This window comes from Rhinoraja longicauda, chromosome 8 (genome assembly GCF_053455715.1).
Source record: "Rhinoraja longicauda isolate Sanriku21f chromosome 8, sRhiLon1.1, whole genome shotgun sequence".
NCBI lineage: Eukaryota > Metazoa > Chordata > Chondrichthyes > Rajiformes > Arhynchobatidae > Rhinoraja > Rhinoraja longicauda.
The window spans coordinates 7,837,098-7,856,576 of record NC_135960.1 but is presented as its reverse complement, the minus strand read 5'-3'; the positions used below and the strand labels follow the sequence as shown (position 1 = coordinate 7,856,576).

The 19,479-nt window shown below is 45.4% G+C and overlaps 1 protein-coding gene across 1 annotated transcript in view; it reads left to right on the top strand.

Moving 5' to 3' along the window:
- LOC144595736 (contactin-associated protein-like 5) overlaps positions 1 to 19,059 on the top strand; it is a 970,382-nt gene extending 951,323 nt beyond the window's left edge. Inside the window, 2 exon segments of the mRNA XM_078403311.1 lie at positions 9,190 to 9,261; positions 14,431 to 19,059. Coding sequence (XP_078259437.1) covers positions 9,190 to 9,261; positions 14,431 to 14,627 — 269 coding nt within the window. The 3' untranslated portion in view covers positions 14,628 to 19,059.
- Positions 19,060 to 19,479: the final 420 nt, after the last annotated feature.

The following is a 19,479-nucleotide window of genomic DNA, read 5'->3' as shown; positions in this document are numbered from 1 at the left end:
TTTAAAAGCTTTGTTTCTGCATTTTAGTAAAAGCGTTTAAAACAAAATAAATATGCGGACCATAATTCAACCAGTGTCTTGTGTGTGTTTGCTTACTGCTTGGCATTATGACCAGCCGAGAGCAGATTTGTGGTGTCCTGCTGATATTTGAACAAGTTTCAATTATCTAGATACATAGACACACATACACACATACATGCAGCGTAATATGTATCATTAAGAATAAAAATCCAGTGAATATTGAACCTCGGGTCAACTTACAATGAAATCCAGAACATAATTGGACACTGCTGAAAATCCCCTGATATTGTTAGCTGTTTTATTATAACAATTACTTCATGATTACTGGCATTTCCCCCCCCTGATGTATTTGAAAGATAAACGATTTTGCCTTGGCAATTGTGAATCTAAGATTTATTGTATTGTGTGTTATTTTTACAAAGGGCATAGAAAAACTATTCATGCATAAAACCACGAATTAGTAATTTCATGGTGTGTGCGCTTTTCTTCAGCAAGAGAGCTTATTATTTGTAAGCGGGCATTGATGAGCTTTAAATGAACCAGAGGGTGTGTAGTTAAAGTAGTCCAGATTAAGGCCAGATTTAAAATGTTCGTGGAGGGCAGATGAGCCGCCTTGGACATGTAATATGATAGACCCGGATAGAGTGGATGTGGAGAGGATGTTTCCACTAGTGGGAGAGTCCAGGACCAGAGGTCACAGCCTCAGAACTAAAGGACGTTCCTTTGGGAAGGAGATGAGGAGATGTTTCTTTAGTCAGAGGGTGATGAATCTGTGGAATTCTTTGCCACAGAAGGCTGTGTAGGCCAAGCAATAGATATGTTTAAGGCGGCTCTAGATCGATTCTTGATTAGTACAGGTATTGGGGAGAAGGCAGGAGAATCCTGACTACGGGCGCCGTCTGTACGGAGTTTGTACGTTCTCCCCGTGACCTGCGTGGGTTTTCTCCGAGATCTTCGGTTTCCACCCACACTCCAAAGACGTACAGGTATGTAGGTTAATTGACTGGGTAAAATGTAAAAATTGTCCCTAGTATGTGTAGGATAGCGTTAATGTGCGGGGATCGCTGGGCGGCGCGGACTCGGTGGGCCGAAGGGCCTGTTTCCGCGCTGTATCTCTAAATCTAAAAAAAATCTCAATCTAGAATGTGGTTAGGAGGGAGAGATAGATTAGCCATGATTGCATGGCAGAGTAGAATTGATGGGCCGAATGGCCTAATTCTGCTCCTATTACTTATGGACATGAATAAGGTGGGGAGGAATGTGATGCCTGATGATATAGTTACAGTTCGAACATGAAGGGCTTTGCAGTGAGATTCAATTTAGTGGCCGTCGGGACATGACTGTATTTGGAATCCTTTGAAATGAATAAAACCATCGTGGAGAAAGATAGTGAGATTAAACATGTAGAACTTGGAGAAGATAGACACAAATTGCTGGAGTAACTCAGTGGGACCGGCAGCATTTCTGGAGAGAAGGAATGGGTGACGTTTCGGATCGGGACCGTCCATCGGACTTGGATAAGCTTTTGCCAGGATGTTGCCAGGACTCGAGGGTCTGAGCTGCAGGGAGAGTATGAGCAGGCTGGGATTCTATTCCTTGGAGCGCAGATGAATGAGGGGTAATCTTACAGAGGTGTCAACAAATCATGGGAGGACTAGACCTGGTAGAGTCTCTTGCCCAGAGTAGGGGAATCGAGAACCCCGAGGACATAAGTTTAAGGCGAAGGAGGAAAGCTTTGATAGGAATATGAGGGGTTCCTTTTTCACGCAAACGGTGTAGTGGGTGTATGGAACCAGCTGCCAGAGGAGGTAGTTGAGGCAGGGACTTTTGCAACATTTAAGAAACAACTAGACAAGTACCTGGACGGGACATGTTTAGGGGGGACATGGGCCATGTTAGGACATGTTGATCAGTGTGGGCAAGTTGGGCCAAAGGGCCTGTTTCCACGCTGTGTGACTCTATGACTCAAGAAACTTGAAAAGAAGTAGGGGTGGGACAAAATCTGGCAAGCGATAGTTGGTACAGTCAGGGGGGTGGTGGGGGGGGAGGGTTGGAAGATGGGTGGACAAAGGCTAGAGGTAAAAAGGAGAGGGAAAGTGAAGAAAAGGAGAGAAGAGGGGTGAAATGTGAAGCTATGGCTCCATGGTCCCTCTGTGCTGGGATTGTGCAGGAGGTGTTGCGGAGTCATTTGAACAAGGAATCTTGTAGAGTTGAGGTACCAATGAGGAATTCTTGGAGCTGGACGAGGTGCTGGTGAGGCGATAGTTGGAGTATTGTGTTGTGTTTTGGTCACCCTGCTACAGGAAGCATGTTGTTCAGCTGGAAAGAGGATTTCTGAGGATGTTGCCAGGACTAGAGGGCCTGAGCTACAGGGAGAGGTTATGCAGTCTACGATTTCATTCCTTGGAGCAAAGGAGGATTGAGGGGTGATCTTATAGAGGTGTTTTAGATCACGAGGGGAATAGATAGGGTAGAAGTACAGAGTCTATTACCCAGAGTAGGGGACTCAATAGCCAGAGGATATAGATTTAAGGTGAGAGGGGGAAAGATTTAATAGGAACCTGAAGGGCAGCATTTTTTTCCTCAAAGGGTGGTGGGTATATGGAGAAAGGCGCCAGAGGAGAAACTATAACAACATTAACAACAAAATGTGGACAGGAAAATGGATAGGATAGGTTCAGTGGGATATGGGCCCAATACAGAAAAGTGGGATGCACAGAGTCTCTTTCCCAGAGTAGGTGGATCGAGGACCAGATGACATAGATTTAAGGTGAAGGGGAAAGGATTTTTACAGGAATCTGAGGGGTAACGTTTTCAGACAAAGGGTGGTGGGGGTATGGAACGAGCTGCCAGAGGAGGTAGTTGAGGCTGGGACTATCCCAACGTTTAAAAAAACAGTAGGACGGGTACATGGATAGCACAGGTTTGGAGGGATGTAAGCCAAAAGCGAGCAGGTGGGACCAGTGTAGCTGGGACATTTTGGCCGGTATGGGCAAGTTGGACAAAGGGCTTGTTTCAATGCTGTATGACTCTATGACTGACTACACAACACTGACTCAACTATACTTTACTTTCGTCTTTGGTTGCGCTCAGGACTTTGAGCTTTGAACTTTGAACTTTGAGCACCAGTATTGGGCTATTAATTTATTGAATTTTAAAATATTTTATTATATATCATCGATGCGTATTCAGTTTACTGGCCTGTTATGCGGCTGCAAGTAAACTTTTATTGTTCCATAGTCGGAATCTATACGACAATTAACCACTCTTGGCTCTTGACACTTGATTAGCCAATAGACAATAGACAATAGACAATAGGTGCAGGAGTAGGCCATTCGGCCCTTCGAGCCAGCACCGCCATTCAAGGTATGTAGGTTAATTGACTGGGTAAATGTAAAAAATTGTCCCTAGTGGGTGTAGGATAGTGTTAATGTGCGGGGATCGCTGGGCGGCGCGGACTTGGTGGGCCGAAAAGGCCTGTTTCCGCGCTGTATATATATGATATGATATGATATGATGATAATGTGATCATGGCTGATCATTCTCAATCAGTACCCCGTTCCTGCCTTCTCCCCATACCCCCTGAATCCGCTATCCTTAAGAGCTCTATCCAGCTCTCTCTTGAATGCATTCAGAGAATTGGCCTCCACTGCCTTCTGAGGCAGAGAATTCCACAGATTTACAACTCTCTGACTGATTCACCAGATGTTTGATAGCAGCTTTACTTGTGTAGGAAGGAACTGCAGATGCTGGTTTAAACCAAGGATAGACACAAAAAGCTGGAATAATAGGTAGCATCTCTGGAGAGAACGAATGGGTGACGTTTTAGGTTGAGAACCTTCTTCAAACTGCTAATGGGTGAGGTTTCGGGCCGAGACCCTTCTTCAGACTGGCGACACGGATGGCAGTCTTATGAAGGGTCTCGAGCCGAAACGTCACCCATTCCTTCTCTCAAGGAACTGGAGATGCTGGTTCGCACCGAAGGTAGACACAAGATGCTGGAGCGCCTAGGCCGAGTGAGCGGAGGTGTTCAGCGAGACGGTCGCCGAGCCTGCGCCGTTTGGTCAAGCTTTTCTTGGTCCTATCGTTGTGCTGCACTCCTTGGCGTGAGGAGGGAAGCACACCTTCATTATCGCATGGTTTCCAACGTCAGCTTTATCCGTGGGCTTCCTGTATGACTGATGTTGTCAGGACGGAGCTAACCTTCCAGAGCTAACTTTTCACCGTGCCTCGGTACACCTGACAATAAACTAAACTAAACTAAAGTGAAGTGTCGATGGAGTCAAAGGAGAGGAGGTCAGTTTGCATGATGTGATGGTCTAGGCTGTTTCTTGTCATCACAGAGACATAGACATAGAAAATGGGTGCAGGAGGAGGCCATTCGGCCCTTCGACCCAGCACCGCCATTCATTGTTAAATATGGCTGATCGTCCACAATCAATAACCCGTGCCTGCCTTCTCCCCATATCCCTTGATTCCACTAGCCCCTAGAGCTCAATCTAACTGTCTCTTAAATCCATCCAGTGATTTGGCCCCCACTGCCCTCTGTGGCAGAGAATTCCACAAATTCACAACTCTCTGAGTGAAAAAGTTCCTTCCCACCTCAGTTTTAAATGGCCTCCTTTCTCACCTCAGTTTTAAATGGCCTCCCCTCTCACCTCAGTTTTAAATGGTCGTGGATGGAGCTGTTTGTTCCCAAACGAAACTGTGACGCATCCCGATAAAATGCTTCTCGTTGAAATGGAGACAGTTCGCAATTGTGTGAAAAGAAGATGAATCTGCATCACTGGGATTGCTGCCTGGGATTGGAGGTACCCCAGCAGTGATGGGCTGAATGGCCTGCTACCACCCTTTCCTTTAGTTACTCGACAGCCGACATTGTTCTGAGCAGTTGAGCCAAGAAGCAGTCCCGCTCAAAATCAGCCGCGCCAAAGTTCCAATTGATATTAATAGATCTATATTTCACTTCTGCCACCTTTGATATATAATTTCAACAAATGAAGAATCATCTGCACTCATTTCCAATTTAATAATCTACCTGCTGCACACCCCTCCCAAGTGTATCAGTGCATTAATTTTTGATTATAGAAATCAAACCATGCCATCAAGCACTGATTTATTTTCATCTTGAGCTGACAGCAAATAAGTATTATCTGCGAGATTGTGTGTGTGTGTGTATGAATTCTAAGTCATCTCCTTATTGATTCAGACAGGAGCCAATTCGGCTGGATATTTTTTTGCTGTCCGCAGTTTTCTATTGTGCTCTACGTGCGCCATTATTGAAATAGCTCTGAGCTCTGTCCTGCCTTGGTACGCTGAAAATTGTGTTTCTTTTTCAACCGCGGGTCGAAGTGCTGTTTAGATCTTCTGATAAAACCCAATCTCACTTTTTGGTCAGTTTAGTTCATTGTTGCATGCACCGATGTATAGTGAGAAGCTTTTGTTGGCGTGCTATCCAGTCGGCGGAAAGACAATACGTGATTACACATCGAGCCATTCACAGTTCAGTTCAGTTCAGTATAGCTTATTGTCATGTGTAGAGAGAAAAGCCTTTGTTGCGTGCTAAGCAGTCAGCTGAAAGACAAAAACACGATTCCAGGCGTACAGTTACATATATGTGATAAACGAAAGAACATAACGTTTCGTGCAAGATAAAACCAGTAATGTCCAAACAAAGATAGTCCCAGTGTCTCCAATGAGGTAGATAGAAGTTCAGGACAGCTCTCTGGTTGTGGTAGGATGGTTCAGTTGCCTGATAACAGCTGGGAAGAAACTGTCCCTGAATCTGGAGGTGTGCGTTTTCACACTTCTATAACTTTAGCCCGATGGGAGAGGGGAGAAGAGAGAGTGGCCAGGGCGCGACTCGTCCTTGATTATGCTGCTGGCCTTGCCGAGGCAGCGTGAGGTGTGAACGGAGTCAATGGAAGGGACATTGGTTTGTCTGATGGTCTGGGCTGCGTCCACGATTCTCTGCAATTTCGGAGAATTTTACATTTTACATTTATAGCTAGAGTTTAAAAAAATATATATATATATATAAACATAGCACAAAAAGTAAGGAAATTTGTGTTTGGTAGATTATTTCTTTGTTGTAACAATGCTTCTTGGCAATAAATCTTATACCGTTGGAAAGCCTGTTTATTTCCCTTTTAAATGGTGCCACATTTGTAAGGAACATGCATTTGTGGGATGAGCAGCAGAGCTGAGTATGTGGGTTGCGCCCATGAAAAATTTGCCAAATCTTCTCTGCCAATGCCAAACAGCTTATTCTGCTGTTGCTATTGACTCTTGTTTTGAGCTTCTGGTACCCCCAGGTGCTGACAAGAATGGGATGCCATCCCACAACAGTGTGTGACCAGGCTGGTGACCAGCATGAGGAGGAGGTGCCAGGCTGTTATGGCTGTGTATGGTTCTTCCACACGCTACTGTGGCTCCTGTTTATTAAATGAATAAATTGTTAAATTGCCAATATGTCTTGTTTCTTCAGACTTCAATCATCCAATCCACCAAACAACACCGAACAAGAGTCAATGGCAGAATAAGCTGTTTGGCATTGGCAGAGAAGATTTGGCAAATTTTTCATGGGCGCAACCCACATACTCAGCTCTGCTGCTCATCCCTCAAATGCATGTTCCTTACAAATGTGGCACCATTTAAAAGGGAAATAAACAGGCTTTCCAACGGTATAAGATTTATTGCCAAGAAGCATTGTTACAACAAAGAAATAATCTACCAAACACAAATTTCCTTACTTTTTGTGCTATGTTTATATATATATATATATAGTCTCTAAATTTGGACAACTGTCTCCCGACGAGACACACAACACCTGCTAAAATCATACTAACAGAATTATATAGACAATAGGTGCAGGAGTAGGCCATTCGGCCCTTCGAGCCAGCACCGCCATTCAATGTGATCATGGCTGATCATTCCCAATCAGTACCCCGTTCCTGCCCTCTCCCCATACCGCCTGACTCCGCTATCCTTAAGAGCTCTATCTAGCTCTCTCTTGAATGCATTCAGAGAATCGGCCTCCACTGCCTTCTGAGGCAGAGAATTCCATAGATTCATAACTCTCTGACTGAAAAAGTTTTTCCTCATCTCCGTTCCAAATGGCCTACCCCTTATTCTTAAACTGTGGCCCCTTGTTCTGAACTCCCTCAACATTGGGAACATGTTTCCTGCCGCTAACGTGTCCAACCCCTTAATAAACCTATACGTTTCGATAAGATCCCCTCTCATCCTTCTAAATTCCAGTGTATACAAGCCTAGTCGCTCCAGTCTTTCAACATATGACAGTCCCGCCATTCCGAGAATTAACCTATTTCACACTTCAGTCTCCTTCATTGAGTGTGCTTGCTATCAGCACTCGGACTGAGTGAGCAGGCATGGTGGGCGGGTGATGCAATCTGGAATGTGTAAGTTAACCTATGATGAGCGTTTGTCGGCCCTGGGCCTGTACTCGCTGGAGTTTAGAAGAATGAGGGGGGACCTCATTGAAACATACAGAATTGTGAAAGGCTTGGATCGAATGGATGGGGAGAGGATGTTTCCACTAGTGGGGGAGTCTAGGACTAGAAGTCACAGCCTCAGAATTAAAAGAAGGAGTGGCCTTGGTGGTTTTAATTTTTAGTTTTAGGGATACAGTGCGGAAACAGGCCCTTTGTCCCACCGAGTCCCCATCAGTCATTAACGCCATCCTACATACATACACCAGGGACAATTTTACATTTATACCAAGCCAATTAACCTATAATAGACAATAGCCAATAGGTGCAGAAGTAGGCCATTCGGCCCCTTCGAGCCAGCACCATTCAATGCGAACATGGCTGATCATTCACAATTAGCACCCTACATACCTGTAGATCTTTGGAGTGTGAGAGAAAACCGAAGATCCCTGAGAAATCCCACCCAGGTCACGGAGAGAACATACAGACTCCGTAAAGACAAGCACCGGTAGTCAGCACAGAACCCGGGTCTCTGGCACTGTAAGGCAGCAATTTACTGCAACGCCACTGTGATAGTACCTGCCTCAATTATGTCCTTTGGCAGCTCGTTCCATTCACTTACCACTGACAGTGGTCTCCAGCATGAAGTCTAAATTGTCTCCAATAACTAGTTTGCTGGATGCGAAGTGTGTTTTATCTGAAATTGCTCCCAATGAATACCCTCTAGAGTCATAGAGTCTTACAGTGTGGAAACAGGCCTTTCGGCCCAAAATGCCCACACATGTGTCCTATCTCCACTTGTCCCACCTGCCTGCATTTGGCCCATATCCCTCTCAACCTGTCCTATCCATGTACCTGTCCAAATGTTTCTTAAACGTTGTGAGAGTACCTGCCTCAATTATGTCCTTTGGCAGCTCATTCCATTCACTTACCACTCTTTATGTGAAAAAGTTACCCCCTCAGGTTCCTATTTAATCTCTCTCCCCTCACCTTCAACCTATGTCCGCTGGTTTTCGATCCCCCTCCCCATCCTCTCCACATCCACTCTATCCAGGTCTTTCACTATTCGGTAAGTTTCAATGAGACCCCCCCTCATCCTTCTAAACTCCAGCGAGTACAGGCCCAGCGCCTTAAAACGCTCATCGTATGTTAACCCAATCATTCCTGGGATCACTCTCGTAAACCTCCTCTGGATGTGGTATTCAAGAGAGAGTTAGATATAGCTCTTTGGGCTAACGGAATCAAGGGATATGGAGAGAAAGCAGGATTGAGTTACTGATTTTGGATGATCAACCATGATCGTATTGAATGGCGGCTCGAATGGCCAAACGTCCTGCTCCGGCACCTATTTCCTATGTGTCTATGACCCTCTCCAACGCCAGTCGGATATGGGGCCCAAAATCTCTCACAATGTTCTAAATGCCGTCTGACCAGTGCCTTATAAAGCTGCGGCATCACCTTGTTGCCGCAGAAAATGGCGCTCATATTTCCCTATAACAATGAGTGGTCTGCAAAACAATTACCTTGGTTTCAAATGCCTTTGGGAAGTGCCGAGCGGACAAAATACATTATTCTTCTGCCTGTGGAGTCTCGAACCACTGCGGTGTGACACAGAATGGACTAAATTCCTTTGTCAATTATTCATAACTGTATTGTACCCTATTCCCCATCCCATTTTCCGATAAAATATTGTGAGTCCCCTTTTTTTCTATTATAGATAACTCCAAGCCCACCGAGGAGGAAGTACCTTTGCAAAAGGCAGTCAAAAGTGATTCTGCAGTTATCGGAGGTAAGGAGCAGAGATACAAAAAAGTAATTGCCTTTACAATGCAGTTGTGAAAGAGACGATTTGTTCTACACCAGGGGAGTGAATGGTTATTCCCTTTAATGTGCGGATAGTGGGGGGAGATGGGCCAGCCAGGTTTTGGGGGTATAAAAGAATCTTGGAAAGTTTATTAGGTGGCAGGAGTTCAATAGACAATAGACAATAGACAATAGACAATAGGTGCAGGAGGAGGCCATTCGGCCCTTCGAGCCAGCACCGCCATTCAATGTGATCATGGCTGATCATTCTCAATCGGTACTCCGTTCCTGCCTTCTCCCCATACCCCCTGACTCCGCTATCCTTAAGAGCTTTATCCAGCTCTCTCTTGAATGCATTCAAATATCCAGCTCTCTCTTGAATGCAGTTCATTTAGCTTATTGTGTCTGCAATACTCAAGCACTGAGCTGCAAAGTTGCAAGCGGAAAAAATAAATAAATTATGTACAGGAGGAATGTGCAGGAAGGAGCCACAGATGGCGGATTACACCAAAGGTAGAGACGCTGGACATAACTCAGCGGGACAGGCAGCATCTCTGGAGAGAAGGAATGGGTGACGTTTTCGTGTCGAGACCCTTCTTCGGACTGAGGCATGTAATGTAGCCTGAAACTGAAGTTAGGTAGCATCAATTGCTATTGAGGGCGTGCAGCGTAGGTTTACTAGGTTAATTCCCAGAATGGCGGGACTGTCATATGTTGAAAGACTGGAGCGACTAGGCTTGTATACACTGGAATTTAGAAGGATGAGAGGAGATCTTATCGAAACGTATAAGATTATTAAGGGGTTGGACACGTTAGAGGCAGGAAACATGTTCCCAATGTTGGGGGAGTCCAGAACAAGGGGCCACAGTTTAAGAATAAGGGGTGGGCCATTTAGAACGGAGATGAGGAAAAACTTTTTCAGTCAGAGAGTTGTGAATCTGCGGAATTCTCTGCCTCAGAAGGCAGTGGAGGCCAATTCTCTGAATGCATTCAAGAGAGAGCTAGATAGAGCTCGTAAGGATAGCGGAGTCAGGGGGTATGGGGAGAAGGCAGGAACGGGGTACTGATTGAGAATGATCAGCCATGATCACATTGAATGGCGATGCTGGCTCGAAGGGCCGAATGGCCTCCTCCTGCACCTATTGTCTATTGTCTAATTCAACAAGGAGGGAACAAGACAACAATTAACAAATAGATAAAAGGTTATAATGAAAGGGTGCAGAGAAGATTTTCGAGGATGTTGCCAGGACTCGAGGGTCTGAGCTATGTGGAGAGGTTGAGCAGGCTGGGACTCTATTCCTTGGAGTGCAGGAGGATGAGGGGTGATCTTATAGAGGTGTATACAATCATGAGAGGAATAGATCGGGTAGATGCACAGAGTTTCTTGCCCAGAATCAGGGAATGGAGGACCAGAGGACATAGGTTTTAGGTGAAGGAGCAAAAAATGTAATTGGAATCTGAGGGGCAACTTTTTCCACACAAAGGGTGGTGGGTATATAGAAGGGACTGCCAGAGGAGGTAGTTGAGGCAGGGACTAACTATTGTAACGTTTAAGAAATACTTAGACAGGTACATGGTTAGGACAGGTTTGGAGAGATTTGGGCTAAACATAGGCAGGTGGGACTAGTGAAGCTGGGACATGTTAGCCGGTGTGGGCAAGTTGGGCAGAGGGACCTGTTTCCACGCTCAATGGCACAGTCCTTCTGGGCACAATGATTAACTTAATTGGGGCACAATAGACCCAAAGTGCTGGAGCAACTCAGTAGGTCAGACAGCATCTCCGGAGAAAAAGGATGGGTGATGTTTCGGGTCAGAACCCTTCTTGGACAAAGGGTCGACGAAGGGTTCCGACCCGAAAGGTCACCTTTCCTTTTTCTCCAGAGATGCTGCCTGACCCGCTCAGTTACTCCAGCACCTTAGAGTCACAGAGCGATACAGTGTGGAAACAGGCCCTTCGGCCCAACTTGCCCACACCGGCCAACATGTCCCAGCTACACTAGTCCCACCTGCCTGCCCTTATCCCATATCCCTCCAAACCTGTCCTATCCATGTACCTGTATAACTGTTTCTTAAACATTGGGATAGTCCCAGCCTCAACTACCTCCTCTGGCAGCTTGTTCCATACACCCACCACCCTTTGTGTGAAAAAGCTTTGTGTGTGCAAATTCTCTGAATACATTCAAGAGAGAGCTAGATAGAGCTCTTAAGGATAGCGGAGTCAGGGGGTATGGGGAGAAGGCAGGAACGGGGTACTGATTGAGAATGATCAGCCATGATCGCATTGAATGGCGGTGCTGACTCGAAGGGCCGAATGGCCTCCTCCTGCACCTATTGTCAATTGTCTATTGTCTACCCCTCATATTCCTATTAAATCTTTTCCCCTTCACCTTGAACCTGTGTCCTCTAGTCCTCGATTCCCCTACTCTGGGCAAGAGACTCTGTGCATCTATCTACCCGATCTATTCCTCTCATGATTTTATACACCTCTATAAGATCAATTTGTGTCGATTTTTTTAAATGTAAACCAGCATCTGCAGTTCCTTTCTGCAAGTAGAAAGGAAATAGATGCTTTAGGTTCACATTGTCTGTGGTTTTCAGTATTTTATGAACTAAATATCCTCCCAGTTTCCATTCGACTGAAGAATATAACTCCAGCACTAAATAGTTTCATCACAAATGCAGCTCCCTCAGCATGGTGACTAAGTGGCTGGTGGTGACATTTCCAGGGTCAACATATAATTGGAGCATGCAGATTAAACCTGAGAGAGATTGTTGATTCCCTCAACAACAAAAAAAGGCATCTGTTTTTACGATCTTATGCAGCAGTGAAATACTGGATTCTATAATGGAAAGAAGTATTTGAGTTTAAACGATAAATTCATGAGTGCTAGCCTTTAAATGGTAGTTTTTGACTTACAAATGCATTGGAATCATTGAGCAAATAATTGAATGGAAAGTCATAGATCTTAGTCTTTGGAAAGTAATATCGGGCAAAATAAATTCATGGCTAGCATATGTGCTCCTGAGCTGTAAAATAACCCAAGGAGCTGGGTTTATTAATTGGTCAGATGAGAGGCAGAGGGCAGTTATCAATAGTTTTTACTAATTGGATGGGAGAGTTTTGCTATGGATTGTATCTGTGGCTCTTAATGACACTATCATATTTCACCATGACTTCAGCAAAAGTGGAGACATTTGGAACGCCTGAGTTTTCCAATTAAGTCAGAATTGTCAAGAAGCCCATATATTCTCTGCATATTTTGTGCCGAGTTTACTATTTGTAAGGAGAGGGCTGCTAGACACAAAAAAAAAACAATCAGGCTGATATTGTCAAAGTAGCCCACTGCTCTCCTTGGTGATGTTTTCAAAGCCGTTTTTACCTTGAATGTCAATTTGTGCATTTTACAGAATGACAATTTTGAGGAAAGCATTTTTTTGGGGGGGGGGGGAATGATCGGAACACAAAGCTGTGCTTTGAAATATCTTCTATCGTTTAGTTTTGTGGCTGTGTATAAACACATTCTTAAACCGTTTCCCCGAAAGAATCTTATTTACTGATTGATTTTTACAAGCAAGAAATCTGCAGCAAACCCTCACCCACTTAGAGCATTGGGTGGAAGGGCAGGTCACAAGGTCATAAGTGATAGGAGTAGAATTAGGCCACTCGGCCCATCATGTCTACTCCGCCCTTCAATCATGGCTGATCTATCTCTCCCTCCTAAACCCATTCTTTTTTGCTCTGGTTTATTTTCACCCACATGTTTAGACCGCAATGTTGTATCCTTATTGTTTTGATGTGGTTATTCTTTATTCTTAATTGTTAACTGTATGTTTGTGTTGTCATTTGTGAGCGGAGCACCAAGGCACATTCCTTGCATATATGCACATACTTGGCCAATAAACTTATTCATTCATTCATTCATTCTCCTGCCTTCTCTCCAGAACCTCTGACACCCGTACTAATCAAGAATCTATCTATCTCTGCCTTAACCATATCCACTGACTTGGCAATTTCTCCTCATCGCCTTCCTAAAAGAACGTCCTTTAATTCTGAGGCTATGGCCTCTAGACCTAGACTCTCCCACTGGTGGTAACATCAGTGTAGAGATCCATGTTCCTAACCGAGATAGAGTTGTATAAGAAGATAACTGCAGATGCTGGTACAAATCGAAGGTATTTATTCACAAAATGCTGGAGTAACTCAGCAGGTCAGGCAGCATCTCAGGAGAGAAGGAATGGGTGACGTTTCGGGTCGAGACCCTTCTTCAGACTGAAGGAGTTGAGTTCTTCATTGTTGTATTATTGTACTCTTAGATAAGTATAGAGTTGTATCATTGTACTCTTAGATAATTCTATTTCATTCTCCATCGATACTGACCGACCTCCTGAGCATTCCCAACATGTTGGAGTGCACAGATCAGAAAGAAATCAGAAATTATTTATTGCAGGAACGGGGTACTGATTGAGAATGATCAGCCATGATCACATTGAATGGCGGTGCTGGCTCGAAGGGCCGAATGGCCTCCTCCTGCACCTATTGTATATTGTCTATTGTCTAAGGCAGGAGAATGGGGTGAAGAGGGAAAGATAGAGCAGGCATGTTTGACAATAGACACTAGAGCCCTGTACAACAGCAGAAGGACCTCTTTGTTCCTAGACTCAACTAAGTATGAACGGCAGAGTGGACATGATGGGCCGAATGGCCTGATTCTTCTCCTATCACCTATGAACTAAAAGTGCAGCTGTCTTGAAATAAAAAAATAATGTTGATTTATAACACTGGATGCACAGAGTAACTTGCCCCGAATAGGTGAATCGAGGACCAGAGCACATAGGTTGAAGGTGAAGGGGAAAAGATTTAATAGGAATCTGAGGGGTAACTTTTTCATACAAAAGGGCGGTGGGTGTATGGAACAAGCTACCAGTGGAGGTAGTTGAGGCTGGGTCTATCCTAACATTTAAGAAACAGTTAGACGGGTACATGGATAGGACAGGTTTGGAGGGATGATGGCAGGCGGGACTCGTGTAGCTGGGACATGTGTTGGTGTGGTGTGGGCAAGTTGGGCCGAAGGGTGGGGCCGTTTCCCCCCACAAACTGTATCACTCTAACGGCAAGAAAAAAAAAACTAAAAGGAGATTTCTCTTCCAACAACAGGTGTGATAGCCATCGTGATTTTTGTCATCCTCTGCATCGTTGCCATCACGAGCCGCCTGCTGTATCAGAACAAAGGCACGTACCAGAATAACGCAGCCAAACGGACGGACTACGCCGAGGCCCCAGACGTGGCGATGAGGGGCAAGGCCAACTACCAGGACGCTGGGGGTGACGGCAAGAAGGAGTATTTCATCTGACACGGGCCCCCTCCTCGTCCACGACGCCAGATTAATTACACCGACAGCTCGGGGTCGCTTGCGAGTGCTCTACGAGTTAGCCCCAGACACTGCAGACTAAACAGCCAAACGTCAGCTCCAAGCACACAGACAACCTCGGTCTCCCTGACAGTGCTGGATATAACCCTATTGTTTCCTGCTTAACTAATTGCCAGCTCAAAAAGGGAGTAGAACGAAAGTGTCTACGAGCCTAAGGTTTTCGAGTAACAGTGGCTATTGTTAAGTGTAGCTACAATCCTTCTCAGAGCCGATGTAAAACATTCATATAAACTTTTAAATGTAACCTGATACTCGGTTTATCCTTACCACATTCATTCCCTTATAGTTTTCATTCGCAGGCTACTTATCCATTAACCATGTTAACTCTGAGCAAGGTGGACTTGTTAAGTGCTGATTTAAGGTGCAGCCTTCATTTTCTTTTTGCCGAGCGACAAACTTATCATTGATCTGATGATCTATTAGAAGGACCCAATTAGATAAAGTAAAAATGGTTCATGTTATAATATTAGTTTGTAAGAATTCCTGGCAGGGTCTCCTGCTAAACCAAAGCTTTATGTTACATAGACCAAGTCAATCATCAGAGCATGTTCCAAGGTGTCAAGTTCAGAAGTCAAAGACTGTGATAGTCAAACGAAATAATTTGGTCCATTACATTTCTGATAGAGCCACGATGTGATTGCAACGCCATGCCTCTTAATTCCCGGTGTTCACAGACACAATTTAGTCAGTCACCATTTGGCACAGAGTTGACTTCACGACAAACAGTGTATTTAATAGAAAATGATCCATTTAATGAGTAAATAGCAAGCAAAGTAGATCCTGAAGACGGGTGCCGCCTGTACGGAGTTGGTACGTTCTCCCCGTGATCCGCGTGGGTTTTGTCCGGGCGCTCCGGTTTCCTCCCACATTCCAAAGGCGTACGGGTGTGTGGGCTGATTGACTTGGTGAAGTTGTAAATCGTCCCTGGTGTGTGTAGGATAGTGTTCGTGTGTGGGGGATCGCTGGTCGGCGCGGACTCGGTGGGCCGATGGGCCTTTGTCCGTGCTGTATCACCAAACCAAACCAAACTAAAGTGGAAAGTAACTGCATCAAGGAGAGCTCATGACTGAAACATCAACCAATAAAATCAGCAGAAAACCTCCTGAAGAATGTCGCAAATGTAGGACGTAAAGTCGTGGAGTCATAGAGACATGCAGCACAGAAACAGGCCCTTCGGCCCAACTTGTCCATGTTGACCAAGGTGCCTTCATGAGATAGTCTTATTTGCCTGCATTTGGTCTATATCCCTCTAAAAATGTCCTATCCACGAACCTATACAAATGCCCTTTAAATACTTTTATTTTACCCATCTCTACTACTCCCTCTGGAAGCTCCTTCCAACCGTCCACCACTCTCTGTGTGAATATCATGTCCCTTATATCTTCTTTAAATATTTTCCCCACTCACCTGAAACGTTGTGCCCTGTAATTTTAGACTCATCCATTATCCACCATTTCTATGTCCATCATGATTTTATAAAAGATAGATACAAGGTTCTGGAGTCATTCTGGCGCAGCGGTAGAGTTGCTGCCTTACAGCGAATGCAGCGCCAGAGACTCGGGTTCGATCCCGACCACGTGCGCTGTCCACACGGAGTTTGTACGTTCTCCCCGTGACCTGCGTGGGTTTTCTCCGAGATCTTCGGTTTCCTCCCACATCCAAAGACGTACAGATTTGTAGGTTAATCGGCTTGGTATAAGTGTAAATTGTCCCAAGTGCATGTCGGATAGTGTTGATGTGTGGGGATCGCTGGTCGGTGCGGACTCGGTGGGCCAAAGGGCCTGTTTCTGCACCGTGTCTCCAAAGTAAACTAAACTAAGCTGATTCAACGGGTCAGGGAGCATCTCTGGAGAAAAAGGATGGCCGATGTTTTGGGTCGGGTCCCTTCTTTCCACTCCAGAGATGCTGCTTGACCCGCTGAGTTACTTCAGCACTTTGTGTCTATCATTGAGAGAGAAAAAAACAGCATCTGTAATTGTTTGTTTCTACGTTTTCTTCATCATTTTATAAACCTCTATGAGGTCACCCCTTAACCTCCTTCACTCCTGGGAAAACAGTGTCAAACTACACCATCTCTCCCCATAACTCAAGTACTCCAGCCCTGGCGACATCCTTGTGAACCTTCTCCGCACCCTCTCAAGCTCAGTCGCGCCATCCCCCTAACACAATTTCAACCTGTAGTGCGCACAATATTCCAGCTGCGATCTCGCCAACGTCCAGTGCAGGTGGAAAATACCGCCCCGCCTCTTGTACCTAGGTGCCCTGGCGGATGAAGCCATACTGATTGAGTGATCCTGGATTATCACATGTACTTGGTACAGCGAGATTCTTTCTTTGCGTACAGTACAGGCATGCAAGAGTAAAGGGCACCGACAAAGTTACAAAAGTGTTCATTATGGTCCCTATCCCTTCTCCCCCCCCCAAAACCCACCTCCCCCCTTATGCTGAGGTAATCTTTGTTCTCGATGCCCCTCCCACTCCAGGTCTCTTTTTGTTCTTGACAAACCCCACCCCCACCCCCACGCTGGTCCTCTCTTTGTTCGCCTTCTTCTCCACCTTTGTCTACCCTTGTCGCCACACTTCCCGCGACAGTTTGGCGCATGAACCAAACCCCAGTTCCTTAAATCTCTGCGGTCTCTCGATGTGTTTCGCTAACTGCACCCCTGCACCCTTTCAACCAGAGTAAATGTTGAGCCTCTCTTCGGACAGTGCGTGTATATATGTGGACTCCACATCAAGCAAACAGGGAGTCCAATTAAGTTGCCCAGAATTATGTTTCCAGAGGTTTCACCCCCTCCCCCCACCCCACCCCCCTCCCCATCTTTACTTTCAGTATGAAGAAGGGTTCCGACCCGAAATGTCACCCCACCTTTTTCTCCAGAGATACTGCCTGACCCGCTGAGACACTCCAGCACTTCCCGTCGATTTTAAGTTTCCCAGAGGTCTGAAGAAGGGTCTCGACCCCGAAACGTCACCCATTCCTTCTCTCCCAGATGCTGCCTGACCTGCTGAGTTACTCCAGCATTTTGTGATACCTTAAGTTTGTCTGGGGTTCCTACACATGTCATGCGAGTGAGATAACCGGAAATTATAGAATTCTGAAATGAATTAGACAATAGACAATAGACAATAGGTGCAGGAGGAGGCCATTCGGCACCTCCGAGCCAGCACCGCCATTCAATGTGATCATGGCTGATCATTCTCAATCAGTACCCCGTTCCTGCCCTCTCCCCATACCCCCTGATTCCGCTATCCTAAAGAGCTCTATCTAGCTCTCTCTTGAATGCATTCAGAGAATTGGCCTCCATTGCCTTCTGAGGCAGTGAATTCCACAGATTCACAACTCTCTGACTGAAAACGTTTTTCCTCATCTCCGTTCTAAATGGCCTACCCCTTATTCTTAAACTGTGGCCCCTTGTTCTGGACTCCCCCAACATTGGGAACACGTTTCCTGCCTCTAACGTGTCCAACCCCTTAATAATCTTATACGTTCTTATATAATTGAGGAAACTTTGGGAATGAACACAAGGTCAGGCAACATTTGAGGGGATCCGATCCAGTCGAGTTAATACGTCCGACGATGATCGGATCAGAGTGCGGGTGAATCGGTTTCAGACAGCCAAACGGTGAAGCAAAAGCCATGGTGATAGATTACTGCCTTTTGAACGACTTTGAACGAAAAAGGGGTAATTGGTGAAAAATGACCAGCGGCGGGAATTGGGAAATGGGAACGGTAATATGATTCTGACCGATTAGAGAGAGAGAGAGAGATCAAGCAAGCAGAGAGATTACGAAATGACACTGGACTCACTACTTACAAGAAGTCTACGTGCTGAGTTTTAATGCGGTTCACTGACGAAACGAGAACAACAGACCCCCAGGGATGAAAGATTCATCAAGGAGTCCATTAGTGGTCTCTTGTGCATGCTAAGATCAATCTGTCGAGCTGATTACATTCTCCACATCAGCAGCATAACATAAAGCAGGCACAAAACTCTGATGGAGATAGCAAACAGTGGCACAAGATGTATGGCAGTAGATAGACAAAAAAAAGGCGGAGTAACACAGCGGGACAGGCAGCATCTCTTGAGAGAAGGAATGGGTGACGTTTCGGGTTGAGACCCTTCTTCAGACTGAAGGGGTGTTAGGATAACATGATTTCCATTGTAAACATTCACCAGCAATTGTTAATGAAAAGCAAGTTGACAGAAGAAATATGTGCCAATGTATGATATTTAACATTAAATCAGTCTGAAGAAGGGTCTCGACCCGAAACGTCACCCATTCCTTCTCTCCAGAGATGCTGCCTGCCCCGCTGAGTTACTCCAGCATTGTGTGTCCATCTTCGGTTTAAACCAGCTTCTGCGGTTCCTTCCTGCACAATGTATGAGTGTTGGTCATCATTAAGGAATGTGTAGGGAAGGAACTGCAGATGCTGGTTTAAACCGAAGACAGACTCAAAAAGCTGGGGTAAGTAACTCAGCGGGTCAGGCAGCATCTCTGGAGAAAAAGAGTAGATGGAACTTTGGGTTAAGACTGTTCTTCAGTCTGAGTGTCAGGGGGGAGGGGAACGAGAGATATAGTTATCGTTGCTTTTTGCATGTCTTCTATCCATTTGCCCTCAGTACCGTCTATATCTCCCGTTCCCCTTCCCCGGACTCTCAGTCCGAAGAAGGGACTCGACCCGAAACGTCACCTACTCCTTTTCTCCAGGACTGCTGTCTGACCCGCTGAGTTACTCAAAGCTTTTTGTGTCTGCCTTTGGCTCTTAAGG